Raw genomic sequence first — 17,892 nt, forward strand, 5'->3', positions numbered from 1 at the left:
TGTTATATTTATTTGTGTATGAATAGTCTTAGCCTCATAAAATTACACCTGAAAATCTAAATTAGGTTTTCAAAGTCAGTTGGTGGCTCCTATAACCAAATTAGCAAGCGGTAGGCTGGCAAAGAGAGACAGACAAGCCAGGCATGAGCACGCTTCCATTAGGATTTTTTTTTTAAGTATGCATATTTCACACAAAGACATACATAGCCTACACACAACTTACACGACGAGCGTAAATTTATGAGAAAACGCGTGGAAACGAATGTCTGCAAGAAGATGTCAAAATCCCTGCTAATGAGGACATATGTTTCAAAACTATTTATGATGTTGTACGTTTTACGCCAGAGGCTAACAAGAGGAGGGAGCACTAAATTGACAATTGACTGATAGGAATTTCGTGGTAATAGTAGCCAAGGCCTTGAGAGGTTACTGAAAATGATTCGACAAAATTGTTGTCAGCCACTATTTCACATGAGCCGCGCGCACAAAAAGTGGTTGTTCGTTGATGGTGTGTAGTTGTTCAGCCTCCTAAAGTGCATACAACGCACACCACACAAACACAGGCAGGCGCGCGCAGAGACACATACCACAGCTACACAGCCACTTACATATCTACACACACGCTTTACGCATGACATTATTTGACAGTACACTGAATCAAACACTGGCGTATCATGAATTGCTATTTTGTAAGCATCATACTTGCATCTTACTTGTTTGTTGTGTGGGCTGTAGGCAGCAGTAAGGCCCACTGAAACTATTCAACAAGCCAGTTCAGAATGTCAGACAAAGGCGTTTCTATAACAAAACAACACAGCCCAACATCGCAAACCAAGAGCTAACCAACTATTAGCATCACAGTGTTTTAGTGTTTGCAAAACTCGGAGGCATTTATGCGATAATAATATAAGCAAGCGAACACGGGGCAGAGACCAGGCATCTGGAAATCATGCTGTGTTGTAGAGTGCGCTTACCACGAAATCCTATCGAAACAGCATAAACAACAGAAAGCGATGGATTAGCCTGTTTAGGCTATTTCTTTCTACCCGAGAACGGAGTAAAATAATCCAACGCCCTTTCTCTTTCTGTTTTAACACAATACCACCTAATGAATATTCAGATGTCTTAAATTATGGTTTTATTGAGGTCATATAGCAATAAAAGATGCGCAGGCAAAGCGTCGTAAAGCATAGTTGAGGAAGTAGCCCTGGCAACTTCGCAACCGCACTGTTATAAGACCGTTTACGAGAATTATTAGGTCGGCGCAAAGCCCCATTCCTTTCTCCCCTCCTCTTCATTTGAAAACATACATTTTAAGCTCACATACCTGAGGTTCTCATCCATGGGTAGATCCGTAAACTGTCCTCGTTCTGTCTCTGCTCCGCCTTACCGCAGCTGGACACCTTGGACGGGTCACCACCGGAGCAAATCATGGAGAGGTTGGGGTGTTCAAAGTGGGAGCAGTGCATGTTCAGAGAGCCGGTGCCCAGCCCGTACGCAGAGGGATACATGCTGCGGGTTTGGGTGGGCATGTTCCCTGCGTTATTGTACAGTCCCGACAGTGTGGAGGAAGAGGAGAAGCCTGCGCCGCCGGAGCCCGAGACATAGCTGCTGGCTCCCGGTGAACTGGACGCAAAGGCGCAAGAAGTTTGCTCGGGAAAGACCCCACTTGGAATAACCGAACTTGCAGCTTGATATTTGGAAAACAAAGCGTTCGCATAATACAATGAACTCATAATTTGACCGGTGATTTGTAGGCCGGGAGGTTTTACTGTCGGTTTTACGAGGTACTGTGATATATTACAGAATTACAGTCTAGATTTACACCAAAAATCACCCCTTTTTCCTCAGGGGCCACGTGACGAGGGCCATGTGATACAAACTCGTCCAATAACAGCAGGGCTTCCTACAAGCTCAGCTAATGTGGAAAATAGTGCACCGCTGACCATACACATAAAATACTCCAGTCTATTCACTCGAAGCCAAAAGGTAGGCCTACCTCCAATCAAGGAACTAACTAGAACACAAACAAATCGATGGTCAATAGAATATATTATGTAATCACCCGGCGCGTTGCACAGTGATAAAAAGGGCTGATGCTTACAAATATCCAACTGAATATATACAGACAGATCTTAAATTGTCCTCGACTTCTCGTTGGACACCACACAAATAAGAAAAACCTATTAGTTTCCATATCGATTTTACTTATCCTTGTCAGTGATGGGATCTCTCAGCAAGTTCCTCTGTATGTTATTGTGGTCTCTGCGCACGATGCCTGTACTATGTCCAGGGACCAGTGGAGCCCACTCCGGCTCTCTCTGGGAAAATTTCTGCTTCAGAGCTTCCATCTTTTCACAGCTTCCATCTCCAGCACGACACAGAGACGCTCTGGACAACACGAGCACTTTTGTTTTACGGAACATGGAGGCCAGTATCTGTCTCGAGTCGCCTAGTGCCACGTACCACGCTCCCCCAGCGTTTGACAAGATTTACCTGGCGCACAGGTGCTTTTATGCACCTTTTTTTCATTCCACCTCTCGAATAAGACTCAACACGAATGTGACTGTTATGGGAAGTCAGATATCATCACGTTTTTTTCTGAAGGGGGGGGGGGGTGTTGTTACTGCCAATAGTCATATGATTTAGCCAGACTTGATTTAGCCAGACAAGTTTGCGTGGAGATAAACATGGGCGACACAATTCTGACCATGCGTCAATCCCTGCATTGTTAGAAGTGTGCACCCAGTAGCCATAAATACTCATTGGTTTGGTGAAGATTTTAATGCACTTTGGGTAAGATTACTAATTGGTTGAGTCAGTCTGTGTGGTGACGGGCACTATTGGGATTCACACCTTGAGAGGAAATGAAGCGGCAATGATGTCACAGATTCTCGCTTGTAAACTTTATTGTGTCCTCTGTCTTCCGCCGCTTCCAGGTTTAGACAATAGAACAAAGTGATGAAGAACAATAAAGCATATCATCAAGTCCCCATAAACTAATTCACGAGTAGCCTACAGTACACATTCTGTTTAAACGAAGGGTCACATGACATCCTTTTTTTATTTCCATTGCATTTTTTTTCTTCTCCATTTTTGCACTGTGCGCATGCTTACCCAAATAAGGAAGACAACAAAATACCATCAATCAAAACGAACTAAGAAAGGACAAGTGTAAAAATAGGAAAGCCTATACAGCATAAATAGGCAGTTTCATGTTGTTGGAATTCATTATTCGCCACGTCGTCATAACATAGAAGTGAGAACAGTAAAAAGTGCACCATTTAACTTAAAAACTATACAGCTGCCGAGATAATTGTTAATGACAAAATTCTAACAATATAAATGTTGTTGTTTTTTCACGATAATTGTTCCACAATGAAAGGACTCTATTTTTAACACAATAATAATTTCCAACATCAGATAAAAAGTACAAATGCTTCATTTCCCGTTCAAATGTTTCGTTTTGTCTCCCAACAACCACAATGTGAATGGTCCTGTCCTTTGTCACCGTCAGGAGACTTTCCCTTCGAATGAATCAAACCTGGAACGACTAGCCAAAGACTGCCATGTTCCGAGACAAAACCACATACTGGCCCCACTTCCCTTATCGTTCTCGCTGCCTTTTCCGCGGTGCTGATTTCGACCCCCCCAGTCTCCCTATAGCTTACATTTGCTTGGCTTTGTCGCAGTCTTCCCCGGACGAGTGTGTCCCCGCGCCCTGCTCCTTCTGTCGTTTCTCCTTCTCGATCTCTTCCTGCTCTGTCTTACTGCTGGGGAATTTGTCCTTGTTGTTTTCCTTTTTCCATTTCATCCTCCTGTTCTGAAACCAGATTTTGACCTGTCTCTCGGTCAGTCCCAGGGCGTGCGATACCTCTATTCGCCGCTTGCGGGTCAGGTAGGGGTTGAATAGGAACTCTTTCTCCAGCTCCAGTGTCTGGTAACGGCTGTAGGTCTGTCGGCCTCGCCTCCGTCCGGCAGCTACTGACAAAATGAGAGGACATGTTTGAGGAAAACATACAAATAGCCATAACGAATAGCCTATACAATTTCACAAATGCAATCCCCTTATCTCCATCCCCAATATCCCCATAAGCAATTATTATTGTCTAGGCCTACAGACTGAAGCTATCAATTATATAATCCACTCATTTTTTTATATATATATCCGAGGTTACTTAAACCTAGATTGACTTCCAAGTGATTTATCAGCATTGCAATGCAATTCGAATGATTGGATGTTCAATGTCCACACATTCATAGGATATTCAATAAAATCCAAAGCAAATCATGTCTGACGGCCACACATAGGCTACTCAACGCATTGGGTGAAGCCATAAAGCGCCGAACCTGTGGGAAATGGCCACCTTGTAGCGAAATAATCCCCGAGACCACTTTAAGTCGTAAAAGGGAGTAGTAAAACTTTAACCTGGGTGAGAAGTAAGAGAATCAGCTGCGGGCCAGCTCGCACATGGAGAGAAAAGATTTGCTCTCTTCTCTATACCCCTCTCTCTTATATATGGCGGGGTCATTAAACTGTAAAGTTTTGGACACCATAGAACAATAAAAGCACTTTGTCTCTCCTTTTGAACACAGGAAACGCACCTCGGCCCTAATTGCGAATGGTTTGAGGTTTAATATTCGACCCCTTTCCCGCTATTCATACCCACACGCAGTGTTTCAGTTTTAGCTCGGACTTACATTGCGGTCGCATCCATGGGAATAACTGCGTTGGAGAGGGGCTCTGTTCCGTGCTCTCCGTCTCATCCCCGATACCACCAGCGGCTAGCTTGCAGTCGTTGTACTGGACCAAATCTGGGTCCTGGGGTCCAAAAAGGGTTTGCCTCTGGAGAGCGTCGTACCCGTAGAAGTTGCCCGGCTCTCCATGGCATGTTACGGCGCAGGGACTCTGTTGGTAAGGGGCACTGGAGAGCGTGGACGCTCCGTGGTGGTAAAATTCCTGGATTTGAGGGGGATGTTGGAAAGTTGCTCCAGTGCCTGGTCCATACACTACTGTGGGTCTACTCCCAAGGTCCTGCGCGAACCCGCACTCGTAATAATTGGGACGTAAAGAGTCTCCGCTCTTGTATTTGGAGAAGAGAGAGTTGACAAAATATGAACTCATCTTTTGTTGTTGTTGGTTTTGTTGTTGTTTGTGATTATAAAGACTCAAGCGCTCGAGAGGAAGGCAATTGAAGAGTTATTGGGTGAAAAAAAAGAAAGAACCCAAGCTGGTTCGCAATATATGGACTGATGTTGTATTTCAAAACACCCAATCTAAATAGCCGAAGCCACAATCATGCCGATTCCATAAAATCGTCTCCACTGAAGTGCTCCTGCATCACAATTCTGGTATGAGGTGCCAGTTTACAAACAGTTTTCTGTGATTTACTCCGCTGCAAATGAGTTGTTTCATATTTTGCGGTGTCTTTTCACGATAATTTGCATCTATTATCGGGTCCTCATCTCATTGGCTTCTCGCATCCCACACGGACACTGCTCTACTCTGCGGGCTTCTGATATGGAAGGAGTGAGAGAATGAAAAAGAGAGAAAAAGAGAAAGGGAGAGGGAGCAATGGACTAGGGGGAAGAGAGGGGGGTCGAGGGAGAGAGGAGGGGAGAATATGCGCATTAATATATTCAAGCGGGTAAGTTAATGAGAAATCTGCCGCTTTGCATCAGATCAAATAGAGAGCGCCCCCCACCCACCACAACTTACCCACTCTAAAAACCTATCTTGGAGAGATGGATTTTTAGCATTAGCCTAGCTAATAGTCAACCTAAAGGGGTGCACATATAGCCTACTCATTCATTTCTAAATTATAATGAGGTGGGATCCTCTTTTTCGAAAATGTCAGAGTCGCCCTTGCAAATTGTGAAAGTACACGATGTAATTGGTATCAGTTTTAACAAGTCCTATAAATGTAATTGCAGTTCTAAAACAACTTGTCAAAGCCCCGGCACCAGCGTCTGAGGGTTGTTGAGAACAAACGAGGTAGTCAGATTTAACATTTTGATTATAGTATTTTTATAAATATGATATTCATAAAGATGTGAAGATGTCTGAAAGGAGCGACACTCGTGGTATAATGGAGAAAGTGGTTGTAAATGGTTTAACAAACTATAAAATGCAATAAACGATGGGGCTGTTTGTTGTTTACACCTAGCATCAAAAAAGCTGTTAAGATTTTATGAGGTTCCACGACCAAAGCCATAAATGCTTCACTTGGAGCAATTTCACCGATACAGAAATATTCAAGTATTTAATTGTCATTTTAGTTGTGTTTTCCATACGGACTGTCATTATAGAAGCTGATATTTTAACCCCTAGACGTATTTTCTGGAATAACGTAATGAGGGGATAACTTGAGGGAAGGTTGTGTTCGTTAATGACCTCATAAAAACGAAACTATTGTTAGGATTGGGACTAAAATACGTTTTAAAGAGAATATAGGCCTATCTATACGTGATTGGTTTGAGAAATAGGCTGAGCGTAGTTTGCATTTACAAAATGAAGCCAGGAGGAGTGTCGCCAAGCATTTATTCAGAATTCTAATACAACTAGCCTAGATAATAAGATTATGATAACGTCTTAGTTAGGTTGTATTGGCCAATATATGATTTACATTGTAGTATAGGAGCCAAACGAATTATAACTCTTTGTTTTTATTGTTTTATGCAGTTGTCCGATATTATGTAAGATATAGGTCTATATGTTCAAGATTGTTGAAATTAAGTGATAAAATGTAAATTTTGCGTGCATTATTTTATTCCCAGTGTAAGCACGCAAGCATTAGCCCTGCTAGGCTACTGTCAAATGTAACAGTTGCCATTTTTAAAAACATATTATTAACCGTGTTTTTGGAAAACTTTAAAACATATGTCATGTGAATGTCCAACTTACAGTAGGACAATTTGTCTGCCATTTTTTTCATACTTCTTAGCTTGTGCATTCATGACGTTAAGGAGTGTACTGCAATTTTAATAAAGGTTCTATTGGAATTATAACAAACTTTCGAATTAGCTACACTGAATTAACTGTTGTCCTTTACATATCAGGGAGTTCTAATGTAAATTCAAACATATTTCACAGCGCTAAAAGCGTTACCAATATAGAGTGTTACCCAATTTAGCGGCATTTTACTTCTAATATGACGGTTTACAGCAAGAGTCACTTATTTTCATATTTCGTTACATTGTACAAAACCTAAATATGAATAGCGTTTTTCGATCGGAACAATGAATATAATAGTTGTACTACAAAGTTAAACATATTGCAATCGAATAACAATAAATCATAAAAACCTTCAAAACATTCAGTTGATTTTAGTAATTATTCCCAAAGTCGTGGACAACAACTTTAAACCAACAGAATATCAATTATTACAGATTAGTAGGCTATATAATCCTCTCTAGAGAGCTGTGCCCTCTATATATGTGCTTTAGGGTCAAAACATTATTTGCAGGCGAATAGCGTTTCTGAAGAAGTTAACAAATAGCCCAAATCATTGTCAATGTGCTTCTGTTTGACTATTCAAATGTATAGGCCTAAATTAAAATCTTACCCTAATACAGGAGAAACATATAGGCCTATATTAATCTTCTTGCCGCTCTTCAAAATATCTTAAGTAAAGCAAGAGGTTCTCTTCGCCCAAGTTTAGGTGGTGTAAAGTGGCCTGTCTGAGTTTTCTAAGGACTTCCGGATAGGCAGACAACAGAGTGGAGGCTTTCTTTCGTGGACCAACATCGCCACCAAGAGGCCGTTTTTATGTGTGACGCAGGGATTTCAAGTTGATACCAGTTTATGATTCTAGAAACACCACACATAAACCAACATAATGACGGTATTTCGCAACTAAACCGTGAAAGTATATTTCAAAATAAGAAAACATATTGGCCACAAGAACTGTTCCTCTTATGTTCCTCTTCTGTTCCTCTTCTGAAGACATGTTAGTCTATACTTAGTCCTAATGCCGTCTAGTTCAATTAATATTGCTAAAAATGTGTCGTTATCTAGGCCTATTTAATTGATAACATATTATCAATCGAGTAATTTCTATATGTAGCCTAAAAACGTATTTTTGTAAGAATAATTAGCTGCCGTACATGGGCCTACATATTGTTGGAAAGAATATAATACAAATTTGTTTCATTTAAGTTGTTACTCTAACAGCTGCCTACCAAATAGAAGGCATACCTTATTGTATTTGATTATATGCAGACAACAAATTAAACATATAATTTGAGATGAATCATGTAAAATGAATAACCTGAATAATGTTGTTTTTTTTAATTAAAAAACACGAAATTGTTAAAATATTTATGAAACTTTGTAATCATATGGCAAGTGAGGTTTTTAATTATTTCTAAAAACGAATGACGTGTTAACACGAAGGAAAATTGTGCTTCAACCCTATTCGACGACCTCTCTCGTGCATGGTTCAAACGAAAATAAGAATGATCCGAAGATGTATTTTAAGAACTTGGAGTCAAGCTCATGTTAGGAAATTATAATTTACGTAACTTTTGCCAAAGTTGATGGAAAAGCATAATCAACAAAAAAATGAGTAGAAACATTCATTTTCTGTGCACATATTTGAGAAGTCTAGCTTGCAGAGATTTAGAAGTCAAAGCTATTTATTAATTTTGCCCATTTGAGTTATGCGACTCCAAAAGAGCTTTCCAGGTGAACATAAACTCAACCCCTGTCCGTATGCTCTGCACCCAGAGTGCTCCTGGCACAGTTACTCATATGATCTCTGGACTACATGGTGCAACATTAGGGAATGTATTATTCTAATATATGTACTTAAGTAAGCAGGTCCTGTGGGGGAGGGGGGGGGGGGGGGTGTAAGTGTGTATTTGTGTAATTTCTGTTGGCTTGTGTATTTTGTTTGTCCTGATAACCCCCCAAAAATAATAAAAACTTGATCACAAAAATAAAACAATGTGAATAGACACTCAATGACTATGCACATATTTGAGAAGTGTAGCTTTCAGAGGTTTAAATGTCAAAACAACATAGAGGCAGTATAATATACATTTCGCTAATTACTATTCGTTCATCTCTGGTTACTGTTGTGGGGCCCTAATTGTAGCCTTTAATTATGGCCATTTCTTCTGAAAAGGGTCGTTGTAGTACCCTAATTGTGTGCCTCATAGTGGTAGCAAGTACTGACAAAAGTGGTAATGATTGTCAAAAATAGGTTGCAATGTTTATTGTAAATTCAGATTTGGTATGATAAACTGGTGTTTGATAAAATTGCCATGATAAATTGAGTTTGTCTTTTTACTCAATGCAAAATCCCAGCATACTGTCATTACAACAGAATTGCAAACTGAAAATGAGAGCATGGGAAAACAGAGTTTTTAAAAGAAAGAGATGCACTCTGACCACCTATTATAACCTATTCCATGACCTAACAATCGAAGGTTCTGCCACAAAATGGCCAGCCTGGGGGCGAGGTTGTTAACAGATTAAGGTTCCCCTATGTCAGACGTCTCGCCAGAATCTTTTTGTGGCATTTTATGGCACTGCTATAGAGCGGCCAGGATGCGCTCGGATATGAAACAAAGGGAGGCTTCGCGAACACTGGACTCCGGCGGTTCATCTGGAAGTCCAGACCTCACCACGCAAGCCCCCCACTCCTAGTGGAATCCGAAAACAACAAACGCAGCGAACAATAAACGACAAAATCGCAAAGGAACAACGTAAATCCCCGGTCTAGGAACGTGGATTAGGCCTACCACACGACACCTCGAAACAGTTATTAAGGAGGACTTGAAACTTTTCCTTCTCCCCGTGTTTGCTTTACAGCCGTTTAGTTCTTAACCTTCAGAAAGGTATACCCTATTAAGTTTTATTGCAGTCATATTATTTTATTGCGGCACACCGCATTGCATTTTCTTTCTCTCTTTTATGACAGTCGGCTTTCCCATCTCCTCTTCCCCAAACGAAAGCCCACATCGTTTTAGTTGTTTGTTTCCTCCTGAAAAATGCCATAACAGGCCCAAAATTGGGTGGTACAGAGCCATAATAACCAATACTAACCCCATAGCCTACTTAACAAGAAATAGGCATTTTATTCACATATGCTTGGCGACGCAAAAAACTTCAATATCTCAGTTGCACATCTGCAAGCCAGTAGTTCTGGTTGGCCCGAACTTCAAGACATATTTTAATTACTACAGGCTGCAGGGATTCAGAGAATAAAACCCAACAATGTTATTGTACATTCAACCTCATGTAGCCTATATTCAGTCTCCAGAGTTCCACGCCCATGTTGTTATTTTCCATTTCTGAAAAATAAATCGATGAAACATTAGCATAATTGTTTATTATGGGAGGTTCCAGGAGGATATAGGGTATGAATTGTACCATGCTGCACCACATTGTACCAAAATACGGCAAAAAAATCTATAAAACTATTTAATCCAAGTTCATGAATAGACTGCTTTTTAGTTAAATATAATATATGGACTCATTATGCAAAGGAGTGAGCATTTGCTGGGTGTGACATTTTTGGAAAGACCCATTAAAAAATCATACAGTTTTCTTCGCGTTCATCTTTGGAAAAAAGCGAACATGGGCCTTAGAATCATAACCTACCTCACTAGTCATGTGCCACAGGCCCCATGAATGGTATTTTCCACGCACAGTACAGCACAGCAGATTGGTTTCATTCCACGTCCTTCTCTATCGCCTTCTCAGGTTCTACACAGAGTGAGACATTTTAAATACACATAACCCAAACTTTTATTGTCATAAACGTTATTAAATGAAAACGTCAAAATAAACATTGCCATAGAGTCATCTTAATGAATATTAGGGTCTCGGGCTATCTTCTTCAGGGAACCATGTGCATACTTGGCCAAATTGACTCCGTTCCTTGAAGTACAATTCAAGACAAATGCTCCTGCGCACGAGACATATTTCGAACACATGCTCCTCCTAAAAGATGAAGTGAAGTTGGAAATATGAAAAGCCTCCAACTTGTTTTGTCGTCACTCACACGCAGAGAAGGCGCATATGCGCCCTATTACGCGCGCTCTTGAGACGTTCCCACTGTCCAAAATTAATTGGCTGTCATAAATACAACAGCTTTATTTTCATTTTAATCTCATATCAATTTCATGAAGTTATCAACAGCAGTAAAAAGTGCAGAGACGTTCTAATGTAAACTATTTTTTTTAATACGAATCCAGCATCAGCAGTGCTATCTCACAGATAAACAACACAGGACTGAATACAATTTACATGAGGGACACAAGAGATTAATGTGATATAAAAAAAAGACTGAGAGGGGGTTAGTAGTTTCTGGAGTCGGTCCTTACAGCGTTGTTGTTATTAAAAACTAAGAGTTCAACTGAGATGACCTGAAGGCCTCTGTAATGAAAGCTGCCGTGGATATGCGAGGCTCGAGCGCATGGAGACACAATGGGGTCTAATGCTCCTTAATATTCAGAATGAAGGACAGCCATGCTCGTGACTCCAGAAACGCCACCCATTTCATATCTCACTGAAAATGCATCATAAGAGTTTCCCAGTATGTTTGTAAGTACTCACACAAACAAACAAACAAAAATACATGTACACCAAATAAGTACATCATTCCTTATTGTATCGACAACACGGTTAAATCAGTTAATGCTCAATACATTCTGGACAAGAACATGTAAACAATATCTAAAACTGGAAAAACGACGTCTGCTCATTCAACTCCGATGTCATTTCCCAAAACACCAATTTTGAACATATTCAACTCATTCCAATAAAAACAATCGAGGTTATTCACCTAGGCCTATTTACAATTAATTAGGAATATTACCATCCAAAAACTGCTATAGCATGGCGCATTTTCTTCAGATAGATTTTCATTTCCAAAACACACAAACATAAAGAAATAAATTACATTTCATTATGATATTAGGCATGCGCTAACAATGTAAACATTTTATTCTTAGACAATGTAGGCTTGTTTTTCTTCGACATATGTTATATCCTGTATTTAAGCGCATGGGAGTACAACTTTTTATGGCAAATATCAAAATGAGAGAGAGCGTAAAAGTTATTGTAGGCCCTTTTATTTCCACGTAAATGTTCAAAAACGCCCCACTGTTAGACTGCACAGTCATTAGATCAAAGCAAGTAGGCTCAAGGCCACTGGATCTATTGACCTTATATTGGCAGACCAAACAATATAAAACTAGGATTAATCCCAGTCGCGAACAAGGTTCCATCTTGCATGTGATCTAACATTGTTGCATATGATACTTCAATGAAATATACCATGTCGCGCTATCTACCCGAAAACACCTATTCCTGATTAATTTCCACGTCAAGTAGTCTAAAATACTTTTTTATAGCAATTACACAACGAAATAGTAACATTGGTCTCAAGGAAATGTTAACGGATAAATACCCCGTAGACCAGGGTTCTCCAACCCTGTTCCTGGAAAGCTACTGTCCTGTAGCTTTTCACTCCAACCCTCATCTAGCGTACTTGATTCTAATATATGTCCGGTTGATAAGCTGAATCAGGTTAGTTACAACTGGGGTTGGAGTGAAAACCTACAGGAGAGAAGCTCTCCAGGAACAGGGTTGGAGAGCCCTGTCATAGACCTTTCCATATGAAACTCTTATTAGGTTATAACGCATTTTTTACGTACAAGGAACTTGAATGTAAAATTATTATGTAGAAAAAAGAGATACATATAAGAGTGTGCATATACCTGTTGAGTTAGTATTTAAAGGGATTACAACAAATACCTGGAACCCTGATATTTTGGTAAATGCGACCCAGTCAAAGAGGCTGTGGGGGATGTGACGCCACACTAGGTTATTCATCGAGTTAAAATATAACATCATTGGGGAACTGAATTGGGGAACTGCTGCTCGGAAAATAAAAGAATGTATTTTTCGTGAAAGATCAGCACCATCATTACGTAAGACGCATCTATGGAGTTGAACAGAGGAATGGAGCGAAAAAAATCTAAAAGATAAGAATAAATGCAGGTTGCACACACCCTTTGACTACAACCGTTTCTCTTATGTATTAATGACCGCATGAAACCGACGTTTCAGCACCTCCATGCCTCTCCTGATGAGCGTTGGTGTCATGCGTAAAGCAATAAATAAGTGATCAAAGTAGTGCTTGAGAAAGAGCCGCGTGAATCCACCCTCCTTTCTACTGTATAGTATAATATATGCCATTTAGCAGACGCTTTTATCCAAAGCGACTTACAGTCATGCGTGCATACATTTTATGTACAGGTGATCCCGGGAAACAAACCGTCTACCATGGCGCCATGCTGTACCAACTGAGCTACAACGGACCATAAGGGTTTTCTCTATTGGTCTGCGCTTCTATAATGTCAGAGGGTATTTCACATCGATATGGAAAATAATAAAAACAAACTTCTTGCACCCCCACTTTAACCATTACAGTCCATGTATGCCTATTTAAGGGAAAAGTAACGAGAAAGCAGACTCTTTGTGATGGTGGTGTTTTTAATAGCACTCCCCTTCTTTTTCTTAATCCTTGGGTTGGTCCTTATTCATTTTCTTCATTTTCATCCGTCGGTTTTGGAACCATATTTTGACTTGTCTCTCGGTCAAGTTCAGGGAGCGCGCTACCTCGTGCCTTCTGTCCCGGGTGAGGTACATGTTGAAGAGGAACTCTTTCTCGAGCTCGAGGGTTTGGTATTTCGTGTAAGGGCACCGCTTCTTCCGGGAAGACCGGGCATGCAACCAGTTGGCAGAGGGGTCATCTACAAGGGAAAGTCAGACAGACACCTTTAGTAAAGGGCTAACAAACACAGACCAGAATAGGCCCTAGACTAGCAAGCCTCATAACATAGCTAAATACAAACATGCGTGCTTAATAACAACATTTCCATGCCCATGCGTTATATAATTGAGTTTAAAGTGATATCAAAAGCCAAGGCTCATATTGCTCCAAATGGAACCGTGTTCGGTAATGTAATGGAGTAGAGGAGAGAGGAAAGTAGTTCCTCACCGCCCCTCAGGCCGAAGGTGACCTTGGTTGGTATTGTAAATGGGATTAGAGGACAGGCAGTTCTCCTTCACTGTACATGTTTACCATGAAAGTACTTCCTGGACAATAAGGTGTCTTTTCATGTTACCATAACAATGTCATAAATGGGAAACACAAAGTTAATGGAAAAAGTACTCGTGTCCTTCACCCCACTAGACCTTGAAAATCACCCTATTTGTGAGAAGTACACTCTAATGGGTGGAACACTTGGATGTGATGTTATCTCGTAAACTACGTTTCTCCTTATTTTTTTGACAGAACCTCCAATCATGGCCATGCACTCCACCCTTCAGCTTGGTTAGCAGGCCTCAGCCGAATGCAATTAGTGAAGAAAGCGCAGCATGGCTATGAGGAGAAGCTATCCTCCCCCAACAGAGCCAAAAGTATTGGAACTATGAGAGACCTATAGTGAGCAACAGAGCCTAACCCAAACAAAAATGCAGTCCCCCTGAAATGCGGTTGCTTTGGAAAGTGGATTATCTCCTTTTTATGGGAAATGTTCCAGGGGAAATAATTCTTGCTGTCTCCGTGGAGACGCCTTTCCTCTCTGGTGGCTTTCTCGGGAATGCATGCTATGTATATTCATGTAGGCCCATCTACATTTCCTCACAGTTGCTTTTGGTATAACATCACTGTGTAGAGCCTGCATGTTGGGCTACCATGGCATTCAAACGGCCTTGTAAAGCTTAAACTGAGAATACCTTGATTACTCAAAAGGCCGTGGGGATATAAATATCCCACGCATGGCATTGGATCGATTGCATCTGCAAGTGGACACAAATGCCTGTTCCGAGGCACTGGAGGTAGAAGTGGGCTTTGTGACACGCAAAGTGGTGCTTCGCATTCTCCAAGTACATAATCACCTAGTGTCATTCATCCCGTGCAAAGTCGGGGCTTTTCCTGTCACTGCATGACAAACCATCCAGTGCTTTCCCATAACGCGTACGGCTATGTTAAAGGTCGTAGCTTTGTCCAATGGATCCGGGCATTTCTACAGATGAAAAAAATCTGGGCCCATTGAAACTCATGGCCATTTCTCTTAGGCTACATACATGTAACCAACGTAGAGAAATCCAATCGGCCACTACCCCTAGACACGCACTTTCATACCACATCAACTGTCTCCAATGTCCTAAATCTTATGACGCAATCCTATTGTTATCATGAAAGGAAATAATCCCTCGGGGATGATTGATAACCCTGTAAAGCTATCCGTAGACACCTCGGAGATAGAGATGTGCCATCTAAATACTTATGAGCTCCGAGACATGATCTGCAACAATGCACGTTTAAGAGGGTATTGTCGTTGGATGATCATGGTCTGTTTTGTGACGAATGTTGGGATGGAAACACATACTGGCTACAGACCGTTATTATACCGTCATGTCTCTTTGCAATTTTGCCTTAATAGTCTGAGAAATTGACCGTTCGTATATACCTAGAGATATTTGTTATTGCATTTCTCTACATTAAGATTGCATCGTATTTTATATATTTTTCCCCAACTGTCCCAGGGAGCCAACATACAATAATTAATAGTGATGTTGGCTGGTCTTATAACTTAATAAACTTCAGTGGAAATCACTTTTTTTGACTCACTAGCCGTTGCTAGCACAAAGAGGGACGTGTAATTCCCAACTTCGTTGCCTTTGCCCGTAGTTTATTCTGGAAAGCCGCCCAGGGCAACACAAAGGGGAATTCTGTTGCGCACCATCTATTAGAGAGTTCACGTAGTGCGTGAACCCATTTCGTGGATTAAAAATCAACGTTCGTCTCCACCGCCACTCCATGCCACTAGAAAATGACCATCTGTCAGAACCTTGACCCATCCAATCTAGGTTAGGCATCATATGTATGATATATTTCTCAGTTTCCCGGCGCACCAAAACGTTACCGGGCAAGCACCCACAGCCTATTTCAACAAGACTGTGCTGTGCGGAGCAACACAAATATATAGGTTTCCACTCCGGCTCGGCTTCAGGCCTGATTAATAGCCAGCCTGATCTTATGAGGCCGTGTTAGTAAAGGAGAGAAAATTAATTTTATTCTGTCAAGGCAACCATAGGCATGGCTAGAAAAGCGAGTCAACTGAGAGTGCAGTGACCAACATCTTCCACATAATGTCATTTAGCTCAGACAGATGAGTCTGCTTGTAAAAAACAACAACTGTGAGTCTCACTTGGAAAATATTTCAGATTTATTTTCTGGTGTTAAAAAGATACTCTTGCCCACTCAACAGCCCTAAAGGCATCAATAAAACTGTATTTCCAGAAAATGTCGTCAATGCGGTTTCTTTGCCAAAATAATAATTATTGCAGAAACGAACATATAGCCCAATCCCCCACACTCCACCTTCTAAATGACATTACATGTCTATAAATAGACTACTGTCATCAGACGTGAATGAAACAAAGGCTCGTTTTCCCTTAGAGGGGATATTTACACAAAAAAAATGTGGACAAGAGTTAAGAGGGCCTTGCCCTGGTGAACCCTAATTTTGCACTGGAGAGGCTCTTGGCACATAGTTCAATAGAGGGACGTCTTTCTTGAGGTGCTGTCCAGTTATTACAGGAATAAAACAAGCTGCTGACAATATGAACTGCACTAAAGTGCAACTGAGCGCAGATAACCTGTTCTCAGAGACTGTGTGCCAAAACTTACTGCAGTAAAATGATATTCAATACCAGTTGGTCCCCAAAACTAAGGCAGGACAGTGCAGAAAACCGCGCACGTGAAATGTCGCATGCTCCAAAACAGAGCACCATCCATACCTTGACCTAATGTAATGTATAAATGTATGATAATAATTCTAACGTAAACATACATAGTACATTACACGCACACTACGGACCAGATTTGGTAGTGAGCCTCTATGGCTAGCTATCTCTTTGTTCCTGTTTTATGACAGCATTAAAAGCTTTACAGACTGTTCACTTCCTCGTTTTATAACTTACTTTGATCTGGCCCGTCTTTGTCTTCGCTACCTTCACAGATATCCTTATTGTCCTCGAATCCGGAGCCCTGGCTGGAATTCATCTCTCTTGCCGAAGAGGATTCCAAAATGTACTCGTGTCCACCGATTTTGGGGGGTTCCCCGAGGTGTCCCAGTAGCGGCTCCATCTTGACCTGCCCCTGCCCGGGGAGGGACTCCGAGCGCGGAGCGCAGTCGAGCCAAGTGCGTATGTATCGGGTGTCCGTGGAAGGCACGGGCTGAGTCGGGATGTATGGATGGTAAACCGCTGGTAAGCCATTGGAGGCATGGGGGCTGAACGGGCTCCAGGACGAGCTAAAAACTGGAGGTTTAGGCTGGAAGCTACAAGAGGGGAATTCGGGATGCTCGCCATGTCCCCCCGGTTGTCTGGAGTTGGAATACTGTACATTGGAAAACCTGACTGAAGTCGGATCTTCGCTCTCGTGACTTATTATAGAGTCCACATAATAGTTGCTCAGCGTTCCAGAAATTGACATTCTCGGACATTATACAATTCACGGTTCATTGAATTGAAAACATGTAGGACAGAAGTCTTTTTTACTAGCCTTCTACTAGCCTACGAACAAAGTAGAGCTAGGTTGCTGGGGCTGTGCGCTCGGAGCGAAATGATTGGTCAGACTTTTTTCACGAGCCTGATAAAGCGTCAATGGGGCGTAAATCAATCCGCCAAGGGGCTGCACCTCTCCTAGCACTGTACATATTTTCCTCTCTAAATAAATTGTCTTGTTTATGCAATATGCAAAATGTGAGTGCGTCCATATATATGTGGGTATCTGTAGGCAGTCGTAGAAATATCCAGTTGAATCATGCATTCCAACGACATTATACATGTATATTGGAAAC

The 17,892-nt window shown here is 41.3% G+C and overlaps 2 protein-coding genes across 2 annotated transcripts; both read right to left on the reverse strand.

Annotated features, from left to right (window-relative positions):
* Positions 1–2,899: 2,899 nt before the first annotated feature.
* On the reverse strand, positions 2,900–5,513 carry LOC135553672 (homeobox protein Hox-B8a-like). Its single transcript, XM_064985628.1, has 2 exons — positions 4,702–5,513; positions 2,900–3,981 (listed from the first exon to the last, which is right to left on the reverse strand). Exons 1-2 carry the CDS (start codon positions 5,123–5,125, stop codon positions 3,668–3,670), a joined length of 738 nt encoding a protein of 245 aa, XP_064841700.1. The 5' UTR covers positions 5,126–5,513; the 3' UTR covers positions 2,900–3,667.
* Positions 5,514–11,206: 5,693 nt separating this feature from the next.
* On the reverse strand, positions 11,207–17,635 carry hoxb9a (homeobox B9a). Its single transcript, XM_064985933.1, has 2 exons — positions 17,012–17,635; positions 11,207–13,770 (listed from the first exon to the last, which is right to left on the reverse strand). Exons 1-2 carry the CDS (start codon positions 17,523–17,525, stop codon positions 13,535–13,537), a joined length of 750 nt encoding a protein of 249 aa, XP_064842005.1. The 5' UTR covers positions 17,526–17,635; the 3' UTR covers positions 11,207–13,534.
* Positions 17,636–17,892: the final 257 nt, after the last annotated feature.

Source organism: Oncorhynchus masou, chromosome 14 (genome assembly GCF_036934945.1).
Source record: "Oncorhynchus masou masou isolate Uvic2021 chromosome 14, UVic_Omas_1.1, whole genome shotgun sequence".
In the NCBI taxonomy this organism is placed as follows: Eukaryota; Metazoa; Chordata; class Actinopteri; order Salmoniformes; family Salmonidae; genus Oncorhynchus; species Oncorhynchus masou.